This window comes from Mycteria americana, chromosome 2 (assembly GCF_035582795.1).
Source record: "Mycteria americana isolate JAX WOST 10 ecotype Jacksonville Zoo and Gardens chromosome 2, USCA_MyAme_1.0, whole genome shotgun sequence".
Lineage (NCBI taxonomy): Eukaryota > Metazoa > Chordata > Aves > Ciconiiformes > Ciconiidae > Mycteria > Mycteria americana.
In genome coordinates this window covers 39,264,675-39,289,586 of record NC_134366.1, presented here as the reverse complement: position 1 = coordinate 39,289,586, position 24,912 = coordinate 39,264,675, and the positions used below count along the sequence as shown (strand labels likewise).

The 24,912-nt window shown below is 38.5% G+C and overlaps 1 protein-coding gene across 2 annotated transcripts in view; it reads right to left on the bottom strand.

Moving 5' to 3' along the window:
- Positions 1-24,912, bottom strand: part of CHN2 (chimerin 2) — a 166,310-nt gene that overhangs the window by 85,741 nt on the left and 55,657 nt on the right. For both annotated transcript variants that reach the window (XM_075493091.1, XM_075493092.1), the window contains exons 2-3: positions 12,816-12,854; positions 5,445-5,500 (exon numbers count right to left, since the gene is read on the bottom strand). In XM_075493091.1, coding sequence (XP_075349206.1) covers positions 5,445-5,500; positions 12,816-12,854 — 95 coding nt within the window. The remainder of the gene's footprint in view (positions 1-5,444; positions 5,501-12,815; positions 12,855-24,912) is intronic.

Here is a 24,912-nt window from a genome sequence, read left to right as displayed (position 1 = left end):
TGCAGAACTTTCCTCCTTTTGTCAATGTCTATTCAAAATTGCTCTTCGGCTTCATTTGCAACCCACAGACTACTGCTGTGTCCTCCTTGTTTCTTTTTGTTTCTATCATAAAGACAGGATTATAAAACCACAATTAAAGCAGCAGCAATATTATAAGAATTTGAAGATACAGGCTCCATTAAGTCTTATATGTACAAACATTTTCATTAATGAAAATAGGTTTCAGAACAATTCTGCTCATTTTCACTTAATTGCTGGCTAATGGGGTCTCTTGGTGTGCCACTGTGTGTGTTCTGAGGTTTCTTTCTAAGGAAAAGATAATATAATATTCTGAATTATCTTAGGTAAGCTCTCAGGACTGACAGTAAGAGACACCTTCTCGTGGTAGTGCCTGACTTTTTGCAGTAGAGTGATTTGAACAAGTGCCATGAAAATTCCCATTTACTCCCATTATTTACCACCAATTTTATGGCCAATTTCAATGCCTATTACAGCTCTCTAGTACTTTACCACAGTATAGACATTGTTCTTAGAAAGATGAGGGCAGAGCGAAAGAGGAAATATTCAGCTTGTAAAGGTCACTAAGTGAGCAGAATAAGGGAATTCATGGAAGACTTATTGCAATGATTAAATACTTATTATCCAGTCAGATACACTCTGCAAACATCTTACTAAGGCTTAATTTTAACAACCTTGCTCAAGCTTGCCTAATCACAAGCTTTTTCTTACATTCAAATATAAAACATTTTTGTGCCTGAAAGTATTGACAAAAGTAACCAGCATTTTTAAAGCACTTTTCAATATTGCTATTGTTTAAATGATACTCTGCTAATTGCATTGTTCTTAGCTTGAATCCCATGTTTCAGAAGAAACTTTGAGGATAACTGAGTAAAGAATAATTTGCAGTGGTTCAGTTTTGGAGATGTGCAATGATCCTGTATATTCTCTGCTAGTAATGTACAAGATGGCAATATCATTATAAACCTGCTAGTGACCATTTCAACAGTTATGCTCTATGAAATGCCACTATCTATACACTTGTTTTGATAAATCTGGGTAATCGATACCCAGAGGGTCAAAACAGTTCCTCACCCTCCGGATGGTTGGAGTGAAAGACTCTCAGCAGTACAGTCTGAATATGGCATCATTATTTTAGTCTCTTACAATCACTTAAGCAAAAAGAAAAAGGGAATTTTTTTTCTGAGAAAAGTCTCCTTTTTGTAATCGTATTTGCTTTTAACCAAGAAACCATAATTTTGATGCTTTGAAGGCAGAGACAATAATTTCTACCACTTCTGACACAACTTATTTGGAATTCAGAACGGCAACGAAAGCAATTAACTGACATTTTTCTACATAATAATATAAGTTAGGGCTCTAAGGCTTTGTCTACACTAGGGAAATTTAGACGAGTTTCTCACTGTTGCTGACACTGGCTTGGCCAAGGCACTGTTAGGAATATGCAAGGTCTAATGCAGACAAACTCACCGGCCTCAAAAATTGCTGTCAGCAATTAAGGCTTTCTTGGAACAGAACAGGAATAGCATTCACAGGTATGAATATCTCTACACGAGTAATCCAAAAACTCATGGGTAAGACTCACTCCCTCTTCGAAGGAAATTTATAACAAGCCTATTGTTTAACCAAAAATATTCCCAAATGATGTCACCATCCTTCCTTAATTCTTTTACTTTGTTAAAGCCTCCATTTCTTTAAAAGATATTTTAACTTTGAATAGTCTACTCCTGAAATATTTCTTAAAATTAAGAATTCTTTAAAATGTTACTTTTGAATAAAATCAGGAAGTTGAATGCTTGAATTATTTTCTGAGAATGTAATTTTTTAACAGCATTTCTGCAGAATAAACCCTAAAAGATGCTTTATAATATGACTTCCTCACAACATTAATCTGATTCTTTGGTGCCTATCATCACACATGCACAATATTTAAAAGCTACTCCTCCACCTGAACGGTGCTTTTAAATGAAACTTTTTCTATTTAAAAAATAAATCATTAAAACATTGCTGGAAGGAATATGGTTATAAATGAGGATATTGGCAGAAATCCAATGTTATTGGGAAGGTAAGATATTCACACTAGTCCCGCTGCCAGTGGTGATTAATTAAAAGCAGTTAGATACCTGAAGCCCTAACAGTTCATTCAATATGCTTCCCATTGCAGGAATGACCTGCTTTCGCTGACAAGATATTTATGCAGGCAGAAAAAAAGAAAAGGAAAATCATGATAGCAAAGCTCAAAAACACAAAGATATAAATGTTCATGTTTTATTTACAGTCCCAGCTTTTAGTCTGGCGGTTTGCATATCAGGAGAGGTGATTTCTGTCTCCACAGTATAGGTAATCAAGAAATCCACACAAATCACATGGCAGAACTGTAGAGATCTGAGGCTTAAACCCCTGTGACTATGGAGTAACAGAGAGGTAATGGAAGAGCAAATGAATGCGGAGAATGTGGAAGATGGCAATGGAAAAGAGGGAGGAATTATGAAAATGCCAAGTGGTGAGAGCACAAAAAACCTCCAACCCTTCACAAGTTTATCTGTTGGTGTTACAGATTTTGTTTGCAGCAGATGCTTCAATTTCCTTGCGAACAGTGCAGAATTTGGCAATGATGAATGAAAGACATCTTCTCATAAGCATGAGGGATTTAAAATTATTTGCAATTTTTACATTTGTCTGAAGCATTCTGAATCCTAAATTATACAAGAGAACACCCTCAACAAAGTCCAGTTCCTATGTGTGTATAGGATACCCTAGGTATCAGGACACCCCACCCACCCCCAGCTCCCCAACTATATGTAAAAATAAAGCACATTGTCAGTATTGTAGTGATTTTTGGCTCTTGGGTCAGAGAATCTGTGTTTCTAGCAATCAGGTTGCGAACAGATACAGTTGAGCTACCCAAAGATTCAAAATCCAAGTAACAAGAAGTCAACCAAAGATCACATTTGTGGGAATTCATACTGCTTTATATACCTACCCCTGAATAAAGTTTCTTATTTTCAGCTGTTTAACTAAATTTTAAAAAAATCGAACCAAATCAAAATAGGACTCTCTTTAGTCCATGAAGTGAGCCACTAAAAATGGTTCATTAGTCAGAACCAAACCCAGATTATGTGAATCAGATGTTTTTTACTTATTTTGTTATGTACTGCTTCGCCAATTATGTATTAATTTGGTTAATATAATATGATCTTAGCTTCTTTCTGCAAATCTTTGGAAGTGACTTGAACAGGCACTAAATATGTATGGTCTTTAAACATCAGGCAAAGGGAGCAAAGGATAACTTCAGTTGTGCATAACATGTTCTTGAGTCTAAGAAAATAAGTTCTATACAGCACACTGGTAAAGAGTTCACAGCTGCACATTTACTCCACCTACTTGTGTAGATAATCTTGTTTCTAGAACAAGAATACAATTGCTACTCCACTTTAAAAGCACATTTTGCCTTGATTCAAATTTTCACTCATGGAGGCAAGCTAAAAAATGCTTTAATTAGAGTTAGCATAATAAATTTTGGATTAAACTTATTCAGACTAAGTCACTTGTATCCCCACAAAGATGAGTTCAAATTGTAGACAAGGGTTCCTAAGAATTCAATGCTTATTAATCAGATTTTCTCAAGACAAGTTCTTCCTCAAAGTAGTTCCAGTATGAAATAGATAACTAAAATCTTAGATAAACTATTCTCACATAAAATGAGAAATTCCTCTAAGGCCACACTGGAAGTAAATAAATTGTTTACCTTAACTATTTTCAACTATACCACTACTAGTTTAATACCTGTTATGTGATATTCGTTTAGTAAAAACCTTAATGTCCTCTCGTTTAGAGAATACCAGCTGCAGAGGCCTGCCTGTCATTTGTTGTGCATGAGAATTTCAGAGAGGAAGGTCTTGTTAAAACCCTTCAGCACACGTGCACTGAAGTCCCACACGGCTCCTTCTCCCTGAGCCTTGTGTTTGACAGGGAGAAAGGATGACACGAGGGTTCGCCCACTCTGGTGTTTTGCTTGCCCTTCTTAGCATCCTGCTTATATATCTTGGGACCATCCCGAACTGACAGGGCTTGAAGACTTCCAGTCTGAGGCCAAGACCCTGCTCTCCCTGCCCTGAAACAACTGGTAGACGGCACTTGAGAGAAAAATCACAGAATCACAGAATCCTATAGGTTGGAAAAGACCTTTAAGATCATCGAGTCCAACCGTAAACCTAACACTACCAAGACCACCACTATACCATGTCCCTAAGCACCTCATCCAACCGTCCTTTAAATACCTCCAGGGATGGCGACTCAACCACTTCCCTGGGCAGCCTGTTCCAAGGCTTGATAACCCTTTCAGTGAAGTAAAATGTCCTAATATCCAGTAAAATTTCCTAATAATATCCAGCAATGGCTTTCTAGTTAAGGCGCTGGGTGGACTCAGGAAAACTGGATTCAATTCCTGGCTTTGCAGTGGATCTTCTTCATGACCCTGGGCAACTATCTGTGCCTTGGTACAAAACCTCCTGCCTCACGCAAAACTGTTTGAGACTGTATCTGTTCATATTTGACAGACGCTGTGCCAGGGCTCTACTTCCACAGGTACACAGTGTGGGAAGCAGGTCAGAGCTCAGGATGATGTTTGAGAGTAGAGCTATATATCATGCCGATGAACCACAGTTTCTATCTTCTTTCACATCATCTTTTATACCTTGTGCAATCACTTCGTGCGTTTAGTATTTCTATTACTAGTATTACATGTCTATTTGCACAAAATTTGTCCCTGACATTATAGAAGATAAAGCTATCACAGTTTTATTGATTGAGCAGAGACATCTACATATGTTTTCCATTACTATTATGCCATGCAGGTTGAGGAATTGACATATTTAACTAAGTAGAAATACAGAAAAAGAAAACAGGGAGACAAGATGACTCAGTCAAACCTGCAGCCCTATAGATTTCTAAATATCCTATAATCTTCAAAGTTTCTGTGACAGAACCAAGCTCTCTGGCTATCACTTCAGTATTTTAACCTGAACATAATCCTTGGCAGAATGCATTCAACAAACTGGAGCTACATGTATCATGTTGAAACATATCACATAGACGTTAATATGCAGATGCAGGAAGAAAATACAACTTCATTTTGACAAGGAAACACAAAACTCTAGGTAGTATACAGAAGACCACACTAAGCAATGATTAATGAGCATTTGTCTAATGAAGGGGCTTCTAGTGGTAGAATGAAGCCTTCATGCCTAACTAGCAAATATTAATCTGCTTTAATTAATCAACCTTAAGAAAAATGATTATATAAAATAATGGCTTAAAAAAATTAAAGCGAATACTACCTGCAGACTGTACAAAAGATTTTTTGGTAATCATATGCTGCTGACAATTCATCAGATTTAACAAGGTAAAGTGAAAGAAGAACTGACCTCCCGAGGACAGATGATTCTCTTGGGACGTGGTGCCTCTTGTTGCAACTGATACACTGTCAAACACAAAAATGTACAGATCATTAGAAGATGGCAACATACACATATGTTTATTCAGATGAGTCTTTTTAGCCAGAGGCTGCAAAGAAAAATGCAAATGTAAAGAAAAGGACAGCAAACGGAGGTATTTCAGTGTATCTAAGGCATTTATACAAAAATTGGTTGTTGACCTGCAAACTAACTAAAGTGATCATTGGTTTAACTTTTAGAAGTATTATCTCCTTTTGTACTTGTTATTACATTTCTATACCAGGGAAGACTAGCTAGAAAGATTTATTAGGTGTATCTCAGGATAAAATCTCACTTTTGCATATACCATGCTGGAACAACTCAAGAACAGATTGCTTACGAGTAACACCAGCGGTTTTTTGGATAGGCCAAGAAAAAGTTCAGCACGTTTTAAAGGGTTCACCACAATCTCATAATTTATTTCAAGATTTGCTGGCAATTACTGACTGGCAAGCAAACATTCCTTTCAGAGCAATTATGCCCTATTCAAATGGCCCTGGATCAATTTTGTGAATCTTCTGAGGGCTGGAGGAGAGAGACCTGAGGCTAGGGGTAGTCGCTGAACCCTGGCCCCCAGCCTCTTCACTGCATGTATTTAATGAGATCCTCTCCTTCCTTTCCACTCCAGAGTCGTGAGAAGAAGCTGACATGCAATGACAGTAATCAATTCCAGCGCAGACAGACTGTCTCTCCATAACTCCAGTAAAAATCCCAGAGGTTTGGATTGCCTCCCCCGAGAAAGACCTTCTGTATGCTGACCTTCTTGTATTTGGAAAGATCGTGTCGTGTCTATGAATTTTTTTAAAAGACCGAGTTTCTAGGACAGGGCTCTTCATAATGCTTGTGAAGCTCAGAATTATGCCCCGAAAGGTGGTAGATTATGGGAGGAATATAAATGCTTGTAAGTTTGATAAACACAGAAGCCCTGTTGCAGAAAGTGAATTGAAATGGTAGGTGTTACTCGCCAGCACCATCTCCCACCTTCTGCACCTTCTCTTTAAATGGGGCTAGGAGTGACGAACTCTGAGAAGTGGGGAAGTCCTCGGCTTGCACCCAACTTTGTCACTCAGGGGATGTGAAAGCTTTGGGGGCTTCTGTTCTCTGCTAATGTCAAAGCGGAAAAAAGCATAACCTCTCCTTTTCCCAACCCAACCTTCATCCCTGGTTCCTCGGAGGGGCACAGAAAGAGAGTTCATGATTTCTTATATTCCCTATCAGTTTGAATGCATATGGATGTGATCCAGCTCTGAATTTGGATTTAACCTGCTTCATTCAGCACTGCCAGATCTCCCACTACTTTTGCACGAGATTCATGAGAACTTGTGGTCTTTCTTACCTCTTGCAGTTTGTGTGACTAAGATTCAAAGCCTTCCTTTTACTCTTTTGTGATCAAATGACTTGTGTATGCAAAAGAATTGCCAAGCAAAGCATGAAAATTCTGCTTCAAAAACACAGGTTGTTTTTTAAAACTCTGATTATTCTGGAGCTCAAGATCATGATTTTAGGATCCATTTCTGAATGTCTGAAATCAGCATAACCACTGATTCAGCAAGTTACTGGTGCTTAATACTAAACATATCCAAGAGGAAAACAGTAACTTTTTTCTTCCCCCATACATTTCCAGTAGAGAAGGAACTCTAAGGATTCAAAATACTGCAAGAATATGATTGCTTCCCATTTAAAGTAAAAGATCTGTTTCCGCAATTTATTCATTTCAATTTTAATTGAAAAATCATAAAAATCTTATTTTTCAATAATCTAACCTGTTAAATATTAACTGACATAGCAAATTAAGCTAGTGGAGCTGTTTCTAAGATAACCTTGGTAGCTGCGGGGCAAAACAAGTTGGTCTGAAGAATACATAGGAAGCCTATCTTGTGATGTGCTGCATTTATAAGAAATGAGAAAAGCAAAGAGCTCTCTGAAATGACCAAAAGGATCTCTGAGGCTGATAGCACTGGAGAAGCAAGGCTGGGGAGAAGAGTCAGCATTTCACAAAACAAAGGAAGGAATGACTAACAGGAGAGAGCAGATATATGAAAGACTTGAAAGCAAACACAAAAAACTGGATCCTGATAGGATGCAGTGGGATGAATCAGTGCAGGGATTCATGATGAACGCAAGGAAGACAAATCATCTTAACAACGGTATTTTGAATAGACTGGAAAAGGTTGCTGTCATTCTCAGAGAGGCACGGGTAATTAATCTGCACAATAATCTGAACTGAGAAAGATAGCCGATTTAGAAATACATCAGAGGAAAATGTAGTAAGATTACAACTATACAAATTATTAATAATAATAATAATAATAATAATAATAATAATAATATGCTGCCTTAAACGTGCAGGATGAGAAAATGGCCCCAAGTAACAAGCGTGATTGAGATTGTGAATGGTGGTAATCACAGAAAACATCATGAATGGGAAATGGTTTCCTGGGCAAGATAAAGAATTCAGATTTGGCCATATTAGCTTTAAATTGAAAGACATTAAACTGACAGACAGACAACACAGGGGAACTACTGGAGAGAGATGCAAACCCATTCGATGGAGGGAGAGAAGACAGATTGGGATCAGAAAGAAAGGACTGAGAACCACCAGTGGCATCGTGGTAAGGGACACCAAGCAGTTCAACGCGAGACAAACAACAGAGAAGAGACAGATAGGAACACAGCTGCCAAGGATACCCAGAAAAGACACACAGCAAGGCAAGGGTGGAGGAGGTAAAACAACAGTGAAAGTGCAGTTAAGTGAAAAAGTAGGAAAAGGCAATATCTCACAGACTAAGGTATTAAGGAGCAAAGCAAGTGTGACCCTACCAAAAGCTGTGCTCTTCTCTAGAAAGGTTCTCTCCTGTTTCTGCTTCAAATGATTTCTATATGAAAGCCTGCTAATGGGCTATGAATACAAGTGCAATATTATGGCTAAGGTCACTTGAGAAAAATGTGCCCTACAGCTAAGTTCCAATGAGCGCAGACACCTCATTAAGTGACCTCATTTTCAGAAGTGCTGAACATCCTGCAGCTCTGCCCAAATTCATTATATAGTTTTTCCAAAGCACTGGGCACTCACGCTCTGGCTGACACTGCTGAGAGCCCAGCAGAGTCCAGGGGATGGTCAGACGTTCAGAAAGCACATGCCCCTCACTTACTTGCTCAAACACACCTTGCCTTTCTGCCTCACTTTCCCCCCTCCACCTCTGAAAATCTTAACCCACAATCCAATGTATAAGGATATGGTTAACTGAAATAAGAGAAAAACACACTTATTTAATGCAGTGGTAAGCAGTGATCGACATCTGACCCAGTCTATTCCAGCATTTAGAACTGACAGGCAGGTTAGAGACAAACCCACCGTGATCATAAAAAAGATGACACTTGAACATAATGATGCATTATTGTTTTAGCCCTGAGAAAATTAACCTTATAAAAAGTCAACTGCATGCAAAAAGAAAATGCATTATTACTGCTTAGAGAACAGCATCAGACTGGGAGTAGCTTTTTGTTCAGCATCAGATGCAAATGAAATGCACAGTAATAATACACATTAAATATTAGACCAAAATGCAGCACTGCAATAGAAAAATGCGGTAGCTTTTAATTGGCCCTTGAACATCTTTATCAGTTTCATAATTCAGATAGTTTGCCAGCATTCATAGTATCATAATCACCTGGGAACTTATAAAGTTAACAAAACTTTAATTTATTACTGAATTTCTAGGGGAACATTTCTTTGAGATGTAAAGTAACTAGTTAGAATATATATCTCTCTTTTGTTCCTGCTAGAGGACGAGTCTTGTCTCATGGGATGAATAAGGGAAATTCTACAATATGTTTTAGAAAGAACTGTCTAATTCCGAAATCTGATCTGTCTAAGAAACAAAGGGATGACATGCAAAAATCAACACTTACTCCTTTACTGCCAGGGAAGAAGGACTATCACCAATTTCTTCATACTTTTTTCATTCTGCAGTGTGTCAGGAACTCAAGCTTTCTCCTTTAACTCACCTATGACTACTGTTCTGTGATGCTGCAGCAGAGAGGAAAAATTCCTATCATCGCTCTTACAAAGCAGCAAAGAAACATACTGCCTTCTCTCTGAGAATGTTTCGTAGAGTTCCTTAGTTTTACCTCCCTGGCCTCATCTCAGTCAGGCATTTATCCATGTGCTGAGCTTGAACAATATGAGCTGTCCTATTTCTGCAGGATTACTCGCATGCTTGATTAGGAACCTAAGTGCCTGGCTGAAATAAAGCCTTAATTTCTAACAAAACCGCGTCTCAAACACTGTGCTTATTATTTGATGAAAGGCAGAAGGCAGGGAAACTTTGTGAGGAGTTGAAGCATGGCATCAGCTGATGCTCTGTGCCTTGCCACGTTGCTTCACACTAGCGTACTGATCTTAAATAATGCAAATAAACATTGAAGTGGCATCGACATTAGACTTTCTTAGCACATGCCAATCTTAACAGTGGTAAAAGGAGAAAATCTCTTCAAAACTCAAGCGTGTACGTGCTGTAGCTGGAAGTCAAAAATGACTACGCTGTTTCAGCAGTCAAACCAATTGCCTACTCGTCACCTGAAGCAGGAACCATCATTGGTTCTGCTCTAAGAGGGCAGTGCAGCACCGGAGCAGGTTACCCACAAAGGTGGTAGAGGCTCCATCCCTGAAGGTTTTCGGGACTCAGCTAGAGAAAGCCATGGCTGTTCTCCTCTAGAGCCAACAAGAGTTGTGCTTCGAGCGGGAAGCCGGATCAGCTCACCCCAGAAGTCCCTGCCAACCCACATGTCTGTGATTCTTATCTTCCCTTCTTTCCTACCTCAGTGATGGTAAAAAGGCAAAATGCTATTTCGTATAATATTCCTAACATGCAGCAGACTACAAAAAGAAATCTGTTATTGGATATTTATTTGTTGATCTGTTACTCAGGTATAAATGCAGTCAAATCCACTGCCTAGAGACTGCTGGCTGCTAGTAACTTTCCAGATTTTTTCCCCCAAGTCCCTTCCTGGTAATACAAAACTGTTCTTGCCATTTCTTTTATTCTCTCTGTCCCAGGGCTATCAGAAAAAGTCTGAAAAACCTTGTAAACTGTGAAACCTATGTACCTTCTAACAATTCTTCATAAGCAAGTGAGGATCTTCTGCATTAGAAGTGTCCATCTTTTCCAAATACAGCTGAAACAACCTTGTACATTATGCCAAAGAGTAAGGCTTGGATTCTGAAAGCCGTTCCACTTTGATCAGCATTTGCCCATGGACATGTGCAATACTGTTTATTCGAATACTCTGCCTGCATAAACAGGAAAACCTGCCTTTGTTGGGAAGCTAAAAGGATTAGAAGCCTTGATCATGATGTCAATAAAAGACAACATAGTGCACCTAAATTTATTCAGGACTTAAAAAAGAAATCAAAAACATATGCAAAGTATCTTAATAGAATTTTAGCAAACTTTAAAGGTTACTAGTTAAAATACGCTGAAAATAATTGTTAAACAGGCAGTAAACACAAACTGCTAACAGTGAAATACATACACGAAGTTAAAACTGTGATGAGACAGGACAGTAGATTGCCTCATAGACTAATGCCATCATTGGACATAACCTCTATAATTAATTTACCAGATTGGGATTTTTCTAGCAGAGTATAGAAGCGTACATTACCTAACACTGCAATGAAAAACGTATGTCTGTGGCTAAGCAGTCTCAGCAGTAAATCTCTGTAACCTTAAAACTATTTTCTGCATTTTGGAGCCATGTAACTTTTTCCAAGGTCACTCAGGCATGGGGTTCAGATGCTGAGGCCATGACTTTGTCATTACCACAAGATTGGCATCCTACATATATCTGAATAGGAAATTATATATTCATATTCTACTAGTTCATTCTGGGGGTTTTAATTTCAAAAAAAGTTTCCTTGGACTATGTGTAAGCTATCAGGCAAAAGTAACCAAACTTTTTCACTGCACGCAGTGATCTGTCTGCTGCACCAGTGGGGCAACTAAGAGAAGGTAAGTAAAGGCATGTGCTTATTCCCTGACTTTTTGAAGAAAACTTCCTGCAGAAAAGGAAACATCTGTTATTTCAAATCCTGGTCTCGTCAGAGTCAATGGGAGCTTTTCCACTGATTTTGAGTAAGCAGGTTCCTCTTCTGAAAAACCCACTCAAGTGTCTGCTTCTTTCCAAGTACCCAGCAAAGTACGCTGGAATGGTCCAACTCAAATCAATACACTCTTGCTGACTTATAAGGAGGTTTTTCTTATACGTCCAAAATACTGCAACAACAAAAACGAAGTCTCTAGAAAACAGTGTTCTGAGAAGCAATTTTTGTAATTTAATGGCATACTCGAATTTTGGTTGAAAAAATCCCAGTCCATTTATAGGCAGAATGTCATTCTCAGGTAACATAGAGGTGATGTCTTTGAAGTCAGCAAGGTAGTCTAATGTGCATATAAGTGAAGTCAACAAGTTTATTCCAGTCTTTAAAATTATACATGTACATGCTTGTAACTACTGTGATCCTTGTTTTTTTGTAGTTCCATTTTGGTAATGGCACTGTACTGAATTTGAAGTTGCCACAATAAAAGAGACGACTTTTGCCTAAGATAGTATCCAAAAACAGAAAAAAACCCCCCTCCACACCCAAAGCTACAGTTTCATTGAAGTTCCAGTAAGAGTTTAAAATAAAAAGATCACATTTAAAGGCCATCTTTAATAAGGTTTTTAAAAGCCAGTATTTTGTCTTAGGTCTGTGCTACTTTATTAGAAAATACATTTGGAACAAAGCAAAAAGAGCATAAAATATGCACTTCTGCACTGCACTCTATGTAAATGATTTTTCTAAAGGCAGACAGGAAGGTTCAAAGAACTGATAATGGTGTCTCCAACTTCTAAACCACCACTTCAAAAATCAGCTTCTATTGCTAAGGATCAAAAATATTATTATCTTAAAGTGATTTGGTGACCCATATAAAAAGACAAGTATACTCAAGCCTGACCTTTAGTAAACACATGAAGCATTAACCTCTACCCCTGGAATCCTTCCTGAAAATCTCAGCAGAGAAACTCTGAAACCCAGGATCTGCACACTTGTAAGGCAACCCAGAGAGTCTGGCACTCATAACCCTGCTGCACTTGATCCACGGAGAACCAGAAAAGTTCAGGTTTCGCTGCTGTCACATATAGTAATTTCTACAAGCATCTAGTATGTTTATGTCTTTTTTGTAAACAAAGAAAAGGAAAAGACCTAACAGTGACACCTTGGTAAAGTACTAAGATTCTTCAAATTTCTGGTATACTCACAGTATGATTTCCATATTGGAGGCTGGTACTCTTCAGCATCTAAAATAGAAGTAAAAGGGGGAAAGAAATCAGTCAATTGGCCACTGGGTCAAACTGTCAGCATGCATTTTTCTGCTGGGAAACCTCAGCTTGTCAGCAAAATTCACATTTCTTTCCCAAGAGAGATGCTACTTCATTTACAGTACCGTTTCCTATGTGAGAGAAGAATATAAATTTCAACCACTTGTGGAACCAATGTGCTTTTTCCAAATTATTCAAATGTAACAGGAATTAATTTCTTACCAATTTGCATATAGTTTCCCAACTCACCAGTATTTTTTAAATAATTAACTAGACTGGTAACTACATTCTTTATTTACTTTACTTGGCATGATAAACAGACAAATCATTACTGCTTTTCAATCAGGCTTCTAACCGCACTATTAAGATTTTACAATGAGCATCAATGAATAATACACGCCTTAGCTAAAAAGATGCACAGCTCAGGCTGGACTCTGATGCAGAGACTCGACAGCTCCAACAACGAGATTCAATTACACTTCTTGAACCCACTAGAATATGTAATTGGCATATTTTCCAGAAACTGCATCAGCAAAAATAATAATAAAAAGTTAGAAAAAGGAAAGACTGCAAAACCTGCAACTGGAAGCAGACAATTATTGCCCTTATTGACTGGAGGGGCACAAAAAGAGTTGGTATCCTCTCTTCATGCAAGAGTTATACAATGCCGCTGGGTAAATTTTTGGCAGGGGGAGAAGAGCTTCTGTGTTTAAAAGTGTAAGTTTGTAGAGGCTGAGCTAAACCCTCCCCTGTTTTAAGAGCCCAGCGAGCAAAAGACTCGCCAGGCTGGGAGGCAGACTGGTGCAACTGGAGGGCATGGCGAGTGTCCGGTCCCACTCCACAGGGAGGTTTCCAGCTCTCTGCAAAAAAGGCTGTGGCTTCAACCTCCAGAAATCCCAGCAGAGGCCAAGCTTGAGCGGTAGGAGTTAAATAAGTTACCAGCCACATAGGGTGGGGTACCAGGTACTAGTTTGGCTCTAAACTGCCGGGTTGCCAAACACTTTGAAGAGTCATTTACAGGGAGTATGTCATTAACCTCCTAATACTGTGCAAGTTAATGAAGGTGTTTGGTATTTACTAAACTTCTACTTAAGTTATGCTAATGTAATTCAATTATAGTTGCATAGCTCATGCTCCCTGTCTATTTATATACACACAACCACTTTAAATATATCCCTGCAAAAGTTTGTTTACTAGGAATGTTAATCATTAACTACCATCTGCCACTTTTAACTCTATTGTTTTAAAAAAGGATAAATCTAGCAATGTCACAGTTACTGCCTGGAATAATACCCTGCAACAATTTGCAGATATATTGATCAGGAAACCCATTCAATTCCGGTTTCAACTGTATCCACTTCACAACTTTGGTAAAATTTAAAACACTCCCAGACTGACAGAGTTATACCGTGCTGTGGCAATCTAAGAGTAATTAGTTTGCAAGTTCATTATACAGAAGGATTATTTTAAATTATATGAAGCTATTCATGAGACCAGTGAAATTTATTCATGCAAGAACTAACTAATTTTTTCTCCTCTCACATTATAATGGTAATATATTACTCTTTTCTTTCCTATACATCTGTTGCTCCACATATAGTTTACCGTAACACCATAATATTGTGTATTAAATTCCTCTGTCATACTTCTGCACTACTGCAAGAGAATTTCTGAATTTGCTTGTTCATATTTTTCCAATAGGAGAAACACTGAGATAATGCAAATATCTGATTATCTATACTGGTGACTTCAGAAAAGGAAATAATAGTAGGAGAAACAACGAAAAACCGATGAGTGTCAGTTGTTGCTTTAGTCTTCCAAATTAATTAGAAAGAGGACAGTAAATTGAACAGTGAAAGCTGATCTACAAGTGTCCATAAAGCGCTTCATTAGCTTGAGACAGACTGATGGTGTGGAAACACTGCAGGCTAGGTGGAGAACAATCATCCAGGAGATAGTCATAAAGCAAAACTCCCGATGATTACGTTAGATTTGTCACGGTTATGAATCTGTCAGCCGAGGAAAGAGCAGACAGAACCATTCCTCAATAGCTAAAATAATTCTTAAGGGCAGCACACTCGGAAGAAAACCACGGGTCACCAGCTCCACATTCACCCTTACGAGGCACTGCAACATCCTCTGTGATCCCTTCAGCTGATAACATGTCCCTAAATCACAGGCAACAAAACTCCATATAGGTGACAGTATTAATACTGTTTATTGTCAAGCTATCATGCATGACATTTGATGGCATCCATTTGTAGGGAAATAAAGAACAACTAGTTTAAATACAACCTGGAGACAGAGGTCATGCTTAAGGATCAGGGAGATGTTTAATGGAGCCCAGACATAGACCTCTTGCTCTCTTTGTGGAAGGAGGCCACTGGGCCCCTGTCTAGGCGTGGGCCATGCACAGCCGAAGATGCCATTCTACACGGCTGTGGGCACGGAAATTAGCCTTAGGACAGCAATTACCACGTCTGAGTCACCAGAGAAATACATTGACTCTCCTCCTTGTATGACACAGTCTTAGGACTCCCGTCCTGGATGACTACATTAGACTAAACTTAGCCCTTCTTAAATCAGGGGTCAAATGAGACAAATCCCACCCGAGCAGACTGGATTATTACTATCTGCCCTTTTTTGAGATTTCTGTTCTGCTTCTTTTTTTATTAGTCTTCTTTTATTATAAGGCAGCTCTCCTCATTAAATCATGCTCCACTCTCCATCATTAGACTTAACACAGCAGGTTCACAGAAGTTGCCAGTAATTGTTTGGGTGGTCGGCTCAGTTACGACATGACACCTCAACTCCCACAGCTTCTGTCTTCACTTCTGGTAATGGTCTCAGCAAGGACCACAGACCTCAGTTTTGAGCCACTTAGCAAAAATCAATCAATTGATCGATCAATAAATCAGACTTGGCCCAAATGACAAGTGCCCCACACCGAGTTCTCATTAAACGATATTCCTAATATGAACTTTGATCATAATGCCTATCACAAGTGTGGTTGGCAGCATGGGAAAAAGGATTCACTCAGGTATTCTTAGATGACAAGACAGGATCTCTCCTATTGCTATTTTCTTGAACAGTTCACACTTTCGACAGTGACTTATTGTCCAAATTCAGAAACTGAGCCAGCTAAGGTTGAAAGCAGTTGTCACAGGAGAAACTTGGAGCACAAGATGAGTATCAGTTCTGAAAAACCTCAACAAAATGTCACAGGGCCAGCTATGATACACCTTTCTGTATCTAGAGAGACTCACCGTAAAAGAATTCAGAATGCCCAGTTTAGGTCTTCTTTATTATTTCAAGTCTTACTAATACTGTATCAGAAATGACCTTAGCAAAACCAGAAAAGCTAAGGAGTACCCACTGGAAAGACTAGAACTGGCAAAAAAAGCATGAGAGACTTCCACGAATAATATCACAGGCAATACTGTTAACTAAAAGCTTTGAAACATACCAGTTGAGAAGGTAAATATTCATTAGACCTAAAAAAGTAACTAGAAGTTAGTTGTATGCTAAACAGAAAAGCAAAAGGAATGGCAAATGCTGACTCTCGGGGAATATTACAGCTACCAGAAGGTTTCTCACTGGATGCATAATTGACACGAAAAGATACTGGAGAAAATTGTCAAACCAAAGATGATACTGTGGAATTGGAAAGTGGGAGTAAGGAAAAGCAGGTTAGTTCTTCACTTAATTTGCTTTATTCATGACAGAGTAGAGAGGATGAAAAGTGTCTTAGGAATAAAATATTTTCATAAAGCACTGCAAAGCTGAGTAAGTGTATAAAGACAACAGTAAAGGGAGTACTGAAAAGTTGGCAAAGCTTTAAGCAGACAGATAAAATGTAAAACTACGTAAGTTTTTTTTTTAAAGAAGCATGAAGACAGAAGACAGTATTTCTGTAAATGATGGGTGGTAAATGGTTAATACATTACTCAGAGCTGTTGTTAAGCAATTTCTGAGAAATGGGCTTACATTAATTATATAGTAAGTAAAGTTATCCATGGACTTCAAACCTTGTTCTTCACCGTGCCTGGCTCTTTACCAAAGGTGACACCTTTCTGGATGTAGTTGTGAAAGACACTGGAATGACTGAATTGCTTTTTACTACTTCCTTGTACTTTGTGAAGATGATGACGTAATGCCAACGCTTGTGGTTTTGTGCTACCAGCACTGGGACTGACCTAGCTAAAGCAGGTCTAATAAGATACCGATTAAGCTAAAACTTTGATTCTTCTGACTACCAAGACTGGTAATGCACTGGAAAGAGGAAACTCTGTTTTACAGGAAAGATCACAAATTATGTCACATGAATCAAATAGTTCTGACTTATAAGTGGCATTTCTAATTACAAGGGGAACAGTAACAAATATCCATACTGCAGCTATAGACCATGCCCAGTTCTAGATATTCTAAAAAGTATTAATGATTCCTATGGTAGTAAAGAGTTATGCAGACTAGTAGCAGGACAGCTACCAAAGGGGGACCATCATTCTTTGCTAATTTCTTCATAGCCACTATGAAAGACGAGAAAAGATTTTTTTTTTTTGCCTTTGTCCTACTAAAGGATTATAAAAAATATTCTGCAGTTCACCTTGGAAGAATTGCCTCAGCCTGGATTTTCTGCCACCATTGTCCGAAGTTCAGACTTCCTTTCCAGTAACAACTAATTTTAAAACTATGACCTGCGTGTGCAAGAAAAGACACTTGTTTGTGAGGAAGAGCCAATTTGGAAGCCACTGGCTTACTGGCAGCGTACAGATAAATGAGTCACTGGATGAACAAGTCTAGTTACTAATTTTTTCATCTTCTATTGTTATTTTCAGGACCAAGACTAATAATTATTAGTATTTTAATGCCTTTTGTGTATTTCCTTTAAAGAGATTTTTCACAGTTTTACCATATACACTTTCATATTTATAGCTTTGTTTCCAAAACATTAAGTTAGCGTATATTATTAAATACATTTTTCTTATTTTTATATATGTAATTATATATACAAAAATAACATATAACTGTTGAGTAAAAGGCTATGTGAAAGATGAATAGTGTCTGTACTCTTTAGGCACATATACTTTTCTTATATTTTTCTTCACACAGCCAGAATTATATTATACAATTGACTATAGTGGGGATGGACATCACAGAATCACAGAAGGGTTGAGGTTGGAAGGCACCTCTGGAGGTCATCTGGTCGAACCCCCCTACACAAGCAGGGCGACCTGCAGCCAGTTGCTCAGGCCCATGTCCAGACAGCTTTTGAATATCTGTCTCCAAGGACGGAGACTCCACACCCTCCTTGGGCAACCTTGTGCCAGTGATCGGTCACCCTCACAGTAAAAAAGTGTTTCCTGATGTTCAGACAGAACCTCCTGTGTTTCATTTTTGTGCCTGTTGCCTCTGGTCCTGTCACTGGGCACCACTGAAAAGAGCCTGGCTCCATCCTCTTTGCACCCTCCCTTCAGGTATTTATAGACTTTGATAAGATCCCCCTGAGACTTCTCTTCTCCAGGCTGAACAGTCCCAGCTCCCTCAGCCTTTCCTCATAGGAGCGAGGCTCCAACCGCTGCATCACCTTAGTGGCCCTTTGTAGGACTCTCTCCAGCATGTCCATGTCTCCCTTGTACTGGGGAGCTCAGAACCGGACACAGTGCTCCAGGTGTGGCCTCACCAGTGCTGAGCAGAGGGGAAGGATCACCTCCCTCGACTTGCTGGCAATACTCCTGCTAATGCAGCCCAGGATACCATCAGCCTTCTTCAAGGGAAGGGTACATTGCTTGCTCATTTTCAACCTGGTGTCCACCAGGACCCTCAGGTCCTTTTCTGCCAAGCTGTTTTCCAGCTGGGCGGTCCTCAGCACATATTGGTGGATGGAGATTAAAGTGAAAGAGTAGTAAGGGGGCTTCTTTGATAAGGTCAGTTCTTTTTCAACACGTAAAACATCACTGCATTATTTAATTTCCACTCTGTGCTTAAAACTTGTCAATTACAGAAGCTCATTTCCATCTTACCTGAACCCCTAATGGCTAATCTTGTGGATGGCAAAGGACTCTTTTCACTTATTTTGCCCTCTCACCAATTAATATGTACACATACACAACTATCTCACATTGCAGTCATTTTGCAAACTATTTTAAATAGGCACTTTTTTCTATGTTTGACTGTCATTTGCCATATACCTTTGGGCATTATGATTACTTCTATTACATCCAGTAACTGTCCTTGTAGGCACGTCTGACTATACTTGGAGAAAGAACACTCTTATTTTTCAAGTTGCAAGTAATCATACTGTCAAATGAGCCTCTCTCTAACTCCCGAAAAGTCACTGTTCCTTTGAAGAGCAAAATTAATTCTCTTGCAGTTAATAATTAGTGATGTAGCTGTTGAAACATTTCAGCATGTCATAAGCTCTGTTTAATGTTTCATTCAGAGCGTGCAGTTGCCCATGGAGGAGCCAGTAGTTGCCAGCTTTATCGCTGAACTTTCTCGTCATCGGTACATGGACAGCTAAAATATGGAATGAGACTTCAGCTTTTGTTTTAATGAGACACTTCAACTTTCAGCGTAAGGCACAGAAACAGAAATGATCAAATTGTTTATTTTCAACATAGTTTATAATTGGTGTATTAATTCAGATGATGGGTGCTTCCCACCGCGCTATTCTCTTTTTAAAAAAAATTCAGCAATAGTGTGTAATTTAAAATGTCAAAAAATGCTCACAAAAGGGGTGGAGTTCTCTCTTGCACAGCAATTAGACTGAAACAGTAAGCTTTTAATAAGCACAATATAAATTGACAGCTCTTTTATATCTTTTGCTTTTGCCTACCACAAACTTGCTATTAGAAGCCACTGCTGTAAAGGTAGCTCATTTAGTCCGTTCTACGAATCAGAGTCTTTCCAAATTGTGCTCTCTCCTGCTTTTGCTTCAGATTTCAAAACACTATCTTTCCACTAATAGACAGGTGGTCAGTCCACGGATAATTTTGTTTAACGCACATGTCTGTTTTACTAAAATGCAGATGAAAGATCATGCAAATAGGTAAATTTAATAATTTAGAAGAGTTATCAAGTATCAAATAAAATACTACTGTGAAATTAGGGACCTACTCCAGCAGATCACAGGTGATTTGAATTATTTTAATCCACAGCTAAACTTGTACAACAAAAGCTTAAGGAGCCATGTTCTGCAGTTGGTGAGGGGTGTTCAGCCAGCTATGACCATCCAATTGGAGCAATAAACCATTTAATTAAAAAATCTGCCTTTCTATCCTGCACAGATTTAAAGAGAATTAAAAGCGTTGAAAATAGCATTCAAACTTTGGGAATGGAGAGAAGGAATAAGCAGGGTTCTCAATAGCAGTAGGAGAAGTGTAAAAGGGAAGGGCATTTGTACAACTCTAGTTTTAGACGTCTCTTTAGGAGACCAGTCTTTCTTAGGGCTACTGCATGGGGCCCAAGAAATAGGATTAAACAAGCTCTTCCAGAGAGCAAATCCAAGAACCTGACAGGGGTCTAAGTAAGCTGATGCAAATATTCCCAATGCTCTAAATATTTCCTGGGAAATCTGTAAGATTTAAGAGTGCAGAGGGGTAATCACACTGCCTAATCTTAGGCAGGTAGGTCCTTTTTAATGCTGAATCACACTGAATCTATTTGACTTTGGATGGCATTTAAGAGCCTCCGTGATTTAGGTGCTTTGAAACATTTTGTTCACAGAGCAACAATGAAGAATTTCCTCAGGCAAGTCACTAAAGGTTTGTGTCTAAAAACTGGAAAGATAGACAATGAAAAAAATCACAAAATATCTCCTTCATGCTTCATTGCCAAAAATCTGTTTGAGTTAATGGCTGCCATTAAATTTAATCTGGTCACTAAAAATTACGCCCCAATGCTTGTTACCATTCTCTATTTTAACACTAATGCCAGTGTAATCAAGATGTAACATGGTTATTTTCACATTTTCGTGTTTTTAATCTATAAACCAGAGGTATCAAGACATTAAAATGGCACAATCAGGGCTCTGCCTGACTGAGAGATTGACATTTCTTTGGTAGGAATAAACACATGACATAAGTTAAATCACATCACATTAGCAGACATCCTATCTTACACAGATATACTTTAGCTCCTAACTAATGACCAGTTAGTTCCTGGCTAAAAATCAAGACCAGATAATCAGTTGGCATATATGAGAATAGCTCCGCTGAAGGAATTTTATCACTGTGCAGAATGTGGCAATGCATTTCCAGTCATTTACTTATCGCATCCTAAAAAAAAACAAACCCCAACCCTCCAGCCAATGATCCCTGGACTCAGCAAAGCAGTCCAGGCATTGTATGAAAAAGCATGTGACTGAAATAACCACAATAATGCCAAAAAATGGCATTAAAAGGGTCACTGTGAAGTATTTCAATTAGAGCATTTATGTTGAAGTAGTGTCAGCACACTCCCCGTTCCGGAAATGCACTCATACATTGACATGATGCCCATTTATCCGGCTTGTCAAAGGAGCCAGCACATTCCCTGAAAACTTATTAACCTTTAGCAAAATCCAAATCATTGCTTTTGGTAACTGTTATTTTTGACATGTGTCATTTTACCATTTCTCTAACCAAGGGCACAGGTGTTTGCTTTTGACTATTCAAGGGTATGAGGTGGTCCTAGTCCTGCAGTTGCTTGTGGAGGCGGTTCAACAGCTTTTCAGAAATCACCTTGGTCTTCCCCATTGAGCCCTGCATTTGCCCTTCTCCAGATAGAGAAATGTAAGTATTTTTAAAGGCCAAAACTGCAGACTCAGAATCAAGTGGAAACCTAGTAACTCATATCGCTCAGGAAAGCCATGTGATTTAGAAAATTTACATCGGTAACTTAAAAAAATCACAAAATTAGTTGTACTCAGCACAGGGGCTACTTATATGCTAGGGACTTCACTGAACTCTGCAGCCTAAACACAATTTCAAGGCTCGGACATCAGAGAATGAGAACTACTATGCCATGCAGAGCATGCATAATGACCTGCAGAAGAATAAAAGGTTAGCAAATAATTAGACCTTTCTTTGGCTTCCTTTACAGGTTCTGTAGTAGTTGCTGCAATATTTGCTTCTATACATTAAAGCATGAAAAACAGGAAAAACACCACCCACCTGCAAAGCATATTAATCATTCCCACAGCTCTCTGATAAAACTGAATAATCCGGGCTCCTAAGATAAGAGGCAATACCGTACCTGTGTACTTTCTCTGTTACAAAACCACAACATTTTTTCTTTTACTTACAGTCTTTTGGTGGACTTTTAATTACAGTCTTTGCTGGATCTAAGCCTGTCAATTATGTTCAAGGACAACTGAATTATTATTTTATGCCAAGTTAGTTTCTGGGTCTTCAACTTCTCTTTTTTTTAAAAAATAGTTTTGATTAATCAACATCAGATATTAATGAGGCACTCACCTTCTCTTCAAATACATTGTACAAATGGACAAATGGACTTTACAGTCTTTTCTATTATATCACCACCCACCATTTAACTGCTTCCCTACTACGGTTGTTCCTACAGTTATTAATTTGGATCTAAATAATAGAGAAATGTTTATCTTCTTAAAATTAGGCTCCATAACAATAAGTTTATGCTGACAAGATTCTTATGTCTTAGAAAGGTCTATGTAACTACACTTTCCTCCCTGCAATCTTAGCAATAAAAGAGTTACTGCCAATATTTAAAATCACAAGAAAACTATCATGGACTATTTCCTCTCAGAAGAATATGGTTTATGTATTGTTTCCTTACTCAGGAGGAATTTTAATTGCTTTCTGGAAATCTGTAATTCTTCCAGGAGCTTTTTACTACAGCCTGGCACTTCTACAGTTGATAATGAGTTCTTACAATATCATATAGTTGCAAAATACCTTGTATGAAACACTGTAAAATTTAAAATACACTTAGGTCTTCCACAAGTTTTATCAAACCAACCAACAGGGCTGTGCAGAATATCCCAATGCCTGGGCATGGGTGACGCTTCTGCTTTGCAGCTTTGCAACTTGCAACATTGACTGCATTTTCCCTAGAGAAACACTGTGGTTAATGCCATGTCATATGAGGCAAACCCCATGTCTCTGTAACATTTTAATTGTCAAATTAAAACATATCCAAACCAGTGCTCATAGGTCAGATGTACGAGTGCCTCCAGTGGCATTGAGTGGGGGGACAGAATTTAGCCACTCGTAATATATACAAAGAAAAACGCGACTGCAGCCTGGCTAATATCCTGATTTCCTGCTTTGCAAATTTTAAAGATGCATATAACACAAGAATACTGTATTTAAGTGTCTCAGAACACATGAAGCTTCTTTATATGTGACAAGTAAATCAAATACAGTGAAAGCAGTAATTCCCACTGTAAAAATGGATTTTGCTTCTCTATAATCAGAGATGGGCTGGTTATTTTTACACAAATAAATTACAAAGGAAGTAGAAAGCACAATTTTTCTCAACAATTTTCCTGGAATTGTTTTTCACCCTTGTAGAAATCACAAAGAAAATTTGTTTCTTACCCCACTAAACCCCACTTACCTTGCAGATACACTCAGAAGACAGTCAAGCCAGTACTTAAAAGCTCATCCATCAGATCCTTGATCATAAGATTAGTACAGTAAGAAAAAAAATCCTCTTCCTTGAAGGTATTTTTAAAGATACACACAGGTGCCACAATTTTGAACAAACCCTGTAACTCATTCCACTAAAACACTTTGTGTAAGGTCAATTAATTATGAATAAGGCTATGGTTTTGGCACAGTAATATTTACAATATATGTCACGGCAGAGGCGCAGGGAAAAGAAGCAATATTCATCAAAAGCTTAGCAAATATATTTGCTATAAGCTTCCAGCAGCTAAATAATAACCAATATTCAATAGGATATCAATAAGCAAGTACACTTTCTACTGTGATTTCTACTCCGGATGATAGATGTCAAATATCCTCATTTTTTATTCTGAGGGCCAAAATCAGCAGCTGATCTTTATGACCCAGCACAGGCTCCCCTTCAAAGAGCAAACAAGTCAGAATTTCAATAGCTATGGGCACCAAAAAGATGCTTTCCATCAATTGCTTCCTACTAATGAAACCAAATAGAGCTTTGTTCCTCTGATAACGTACCAGTCTTCATCTAAGAAAATGAGGTTCACGTTCAAGTATTTTTTGACTTCCAAAGTTCGAACGTGTGCCTACACGCTCAGAAAGCCAAAACTGCCAGCGTAGTTAGACTAATGTGACTCCGGAGCACAGAAAGGGGAGAACAAAACAAATCTGAGCCTTTCCTTTGGGAAGATTTGGGAGATCTCCAAAGAGATATGATGCAATTTTTTTTAAGCTAAGAGGAAGGGTTGGTGCCGAGCAAGAACTGCAAGTCTTAGTAGCAACCAGCGCTCTGCAGTTCTGCTCCCATCTTGGGAGACAGGAAAGCTGGGTAAAAAGATGAGCTAATGCTCTCGTCTCCGACACCACCCGAGCTAGGATGGCGATTTCATCTTGTAAATACACCAATTCATGTGAAACACTTTTTTCAAAAGATTTTCCTGCTTTTCCTATATGTTTGTTATATCATACAGGAAAGCTTGTCAGAGCTTGTCAGATCATCCTAGTAGCTAAACCTCCCAAAATATAGATTTTCTTGAGAATCCAGAGGCTGAGGTTGCTGTTTGTCTGCAGGTTTATTTGCAACACCAAAGGTCTGTAACTAATGACTGAGACAGCGTGCTGCCCTACAAGCCACCCCAAATGAAGCTAAATTTTTGCCAAGTTTTTGCTTCATTTCATCAACATTTTTTGATGCTCGCAGAGAGACAGTGAGCAACTATGTCAGCTTCGTACACCAGGAACTATAAAAATATTCTACATTTATAAACTATACATTTATTTTAAACTTTTACTTCTTGTCCTTGTTATTTTCAAGGCTAGTTAAAGGTAAACCAGGCTGAGAGAGTAAATATGCCTGCTTATGACAGGAGAAAATAGACCTGAATATTAAAAAG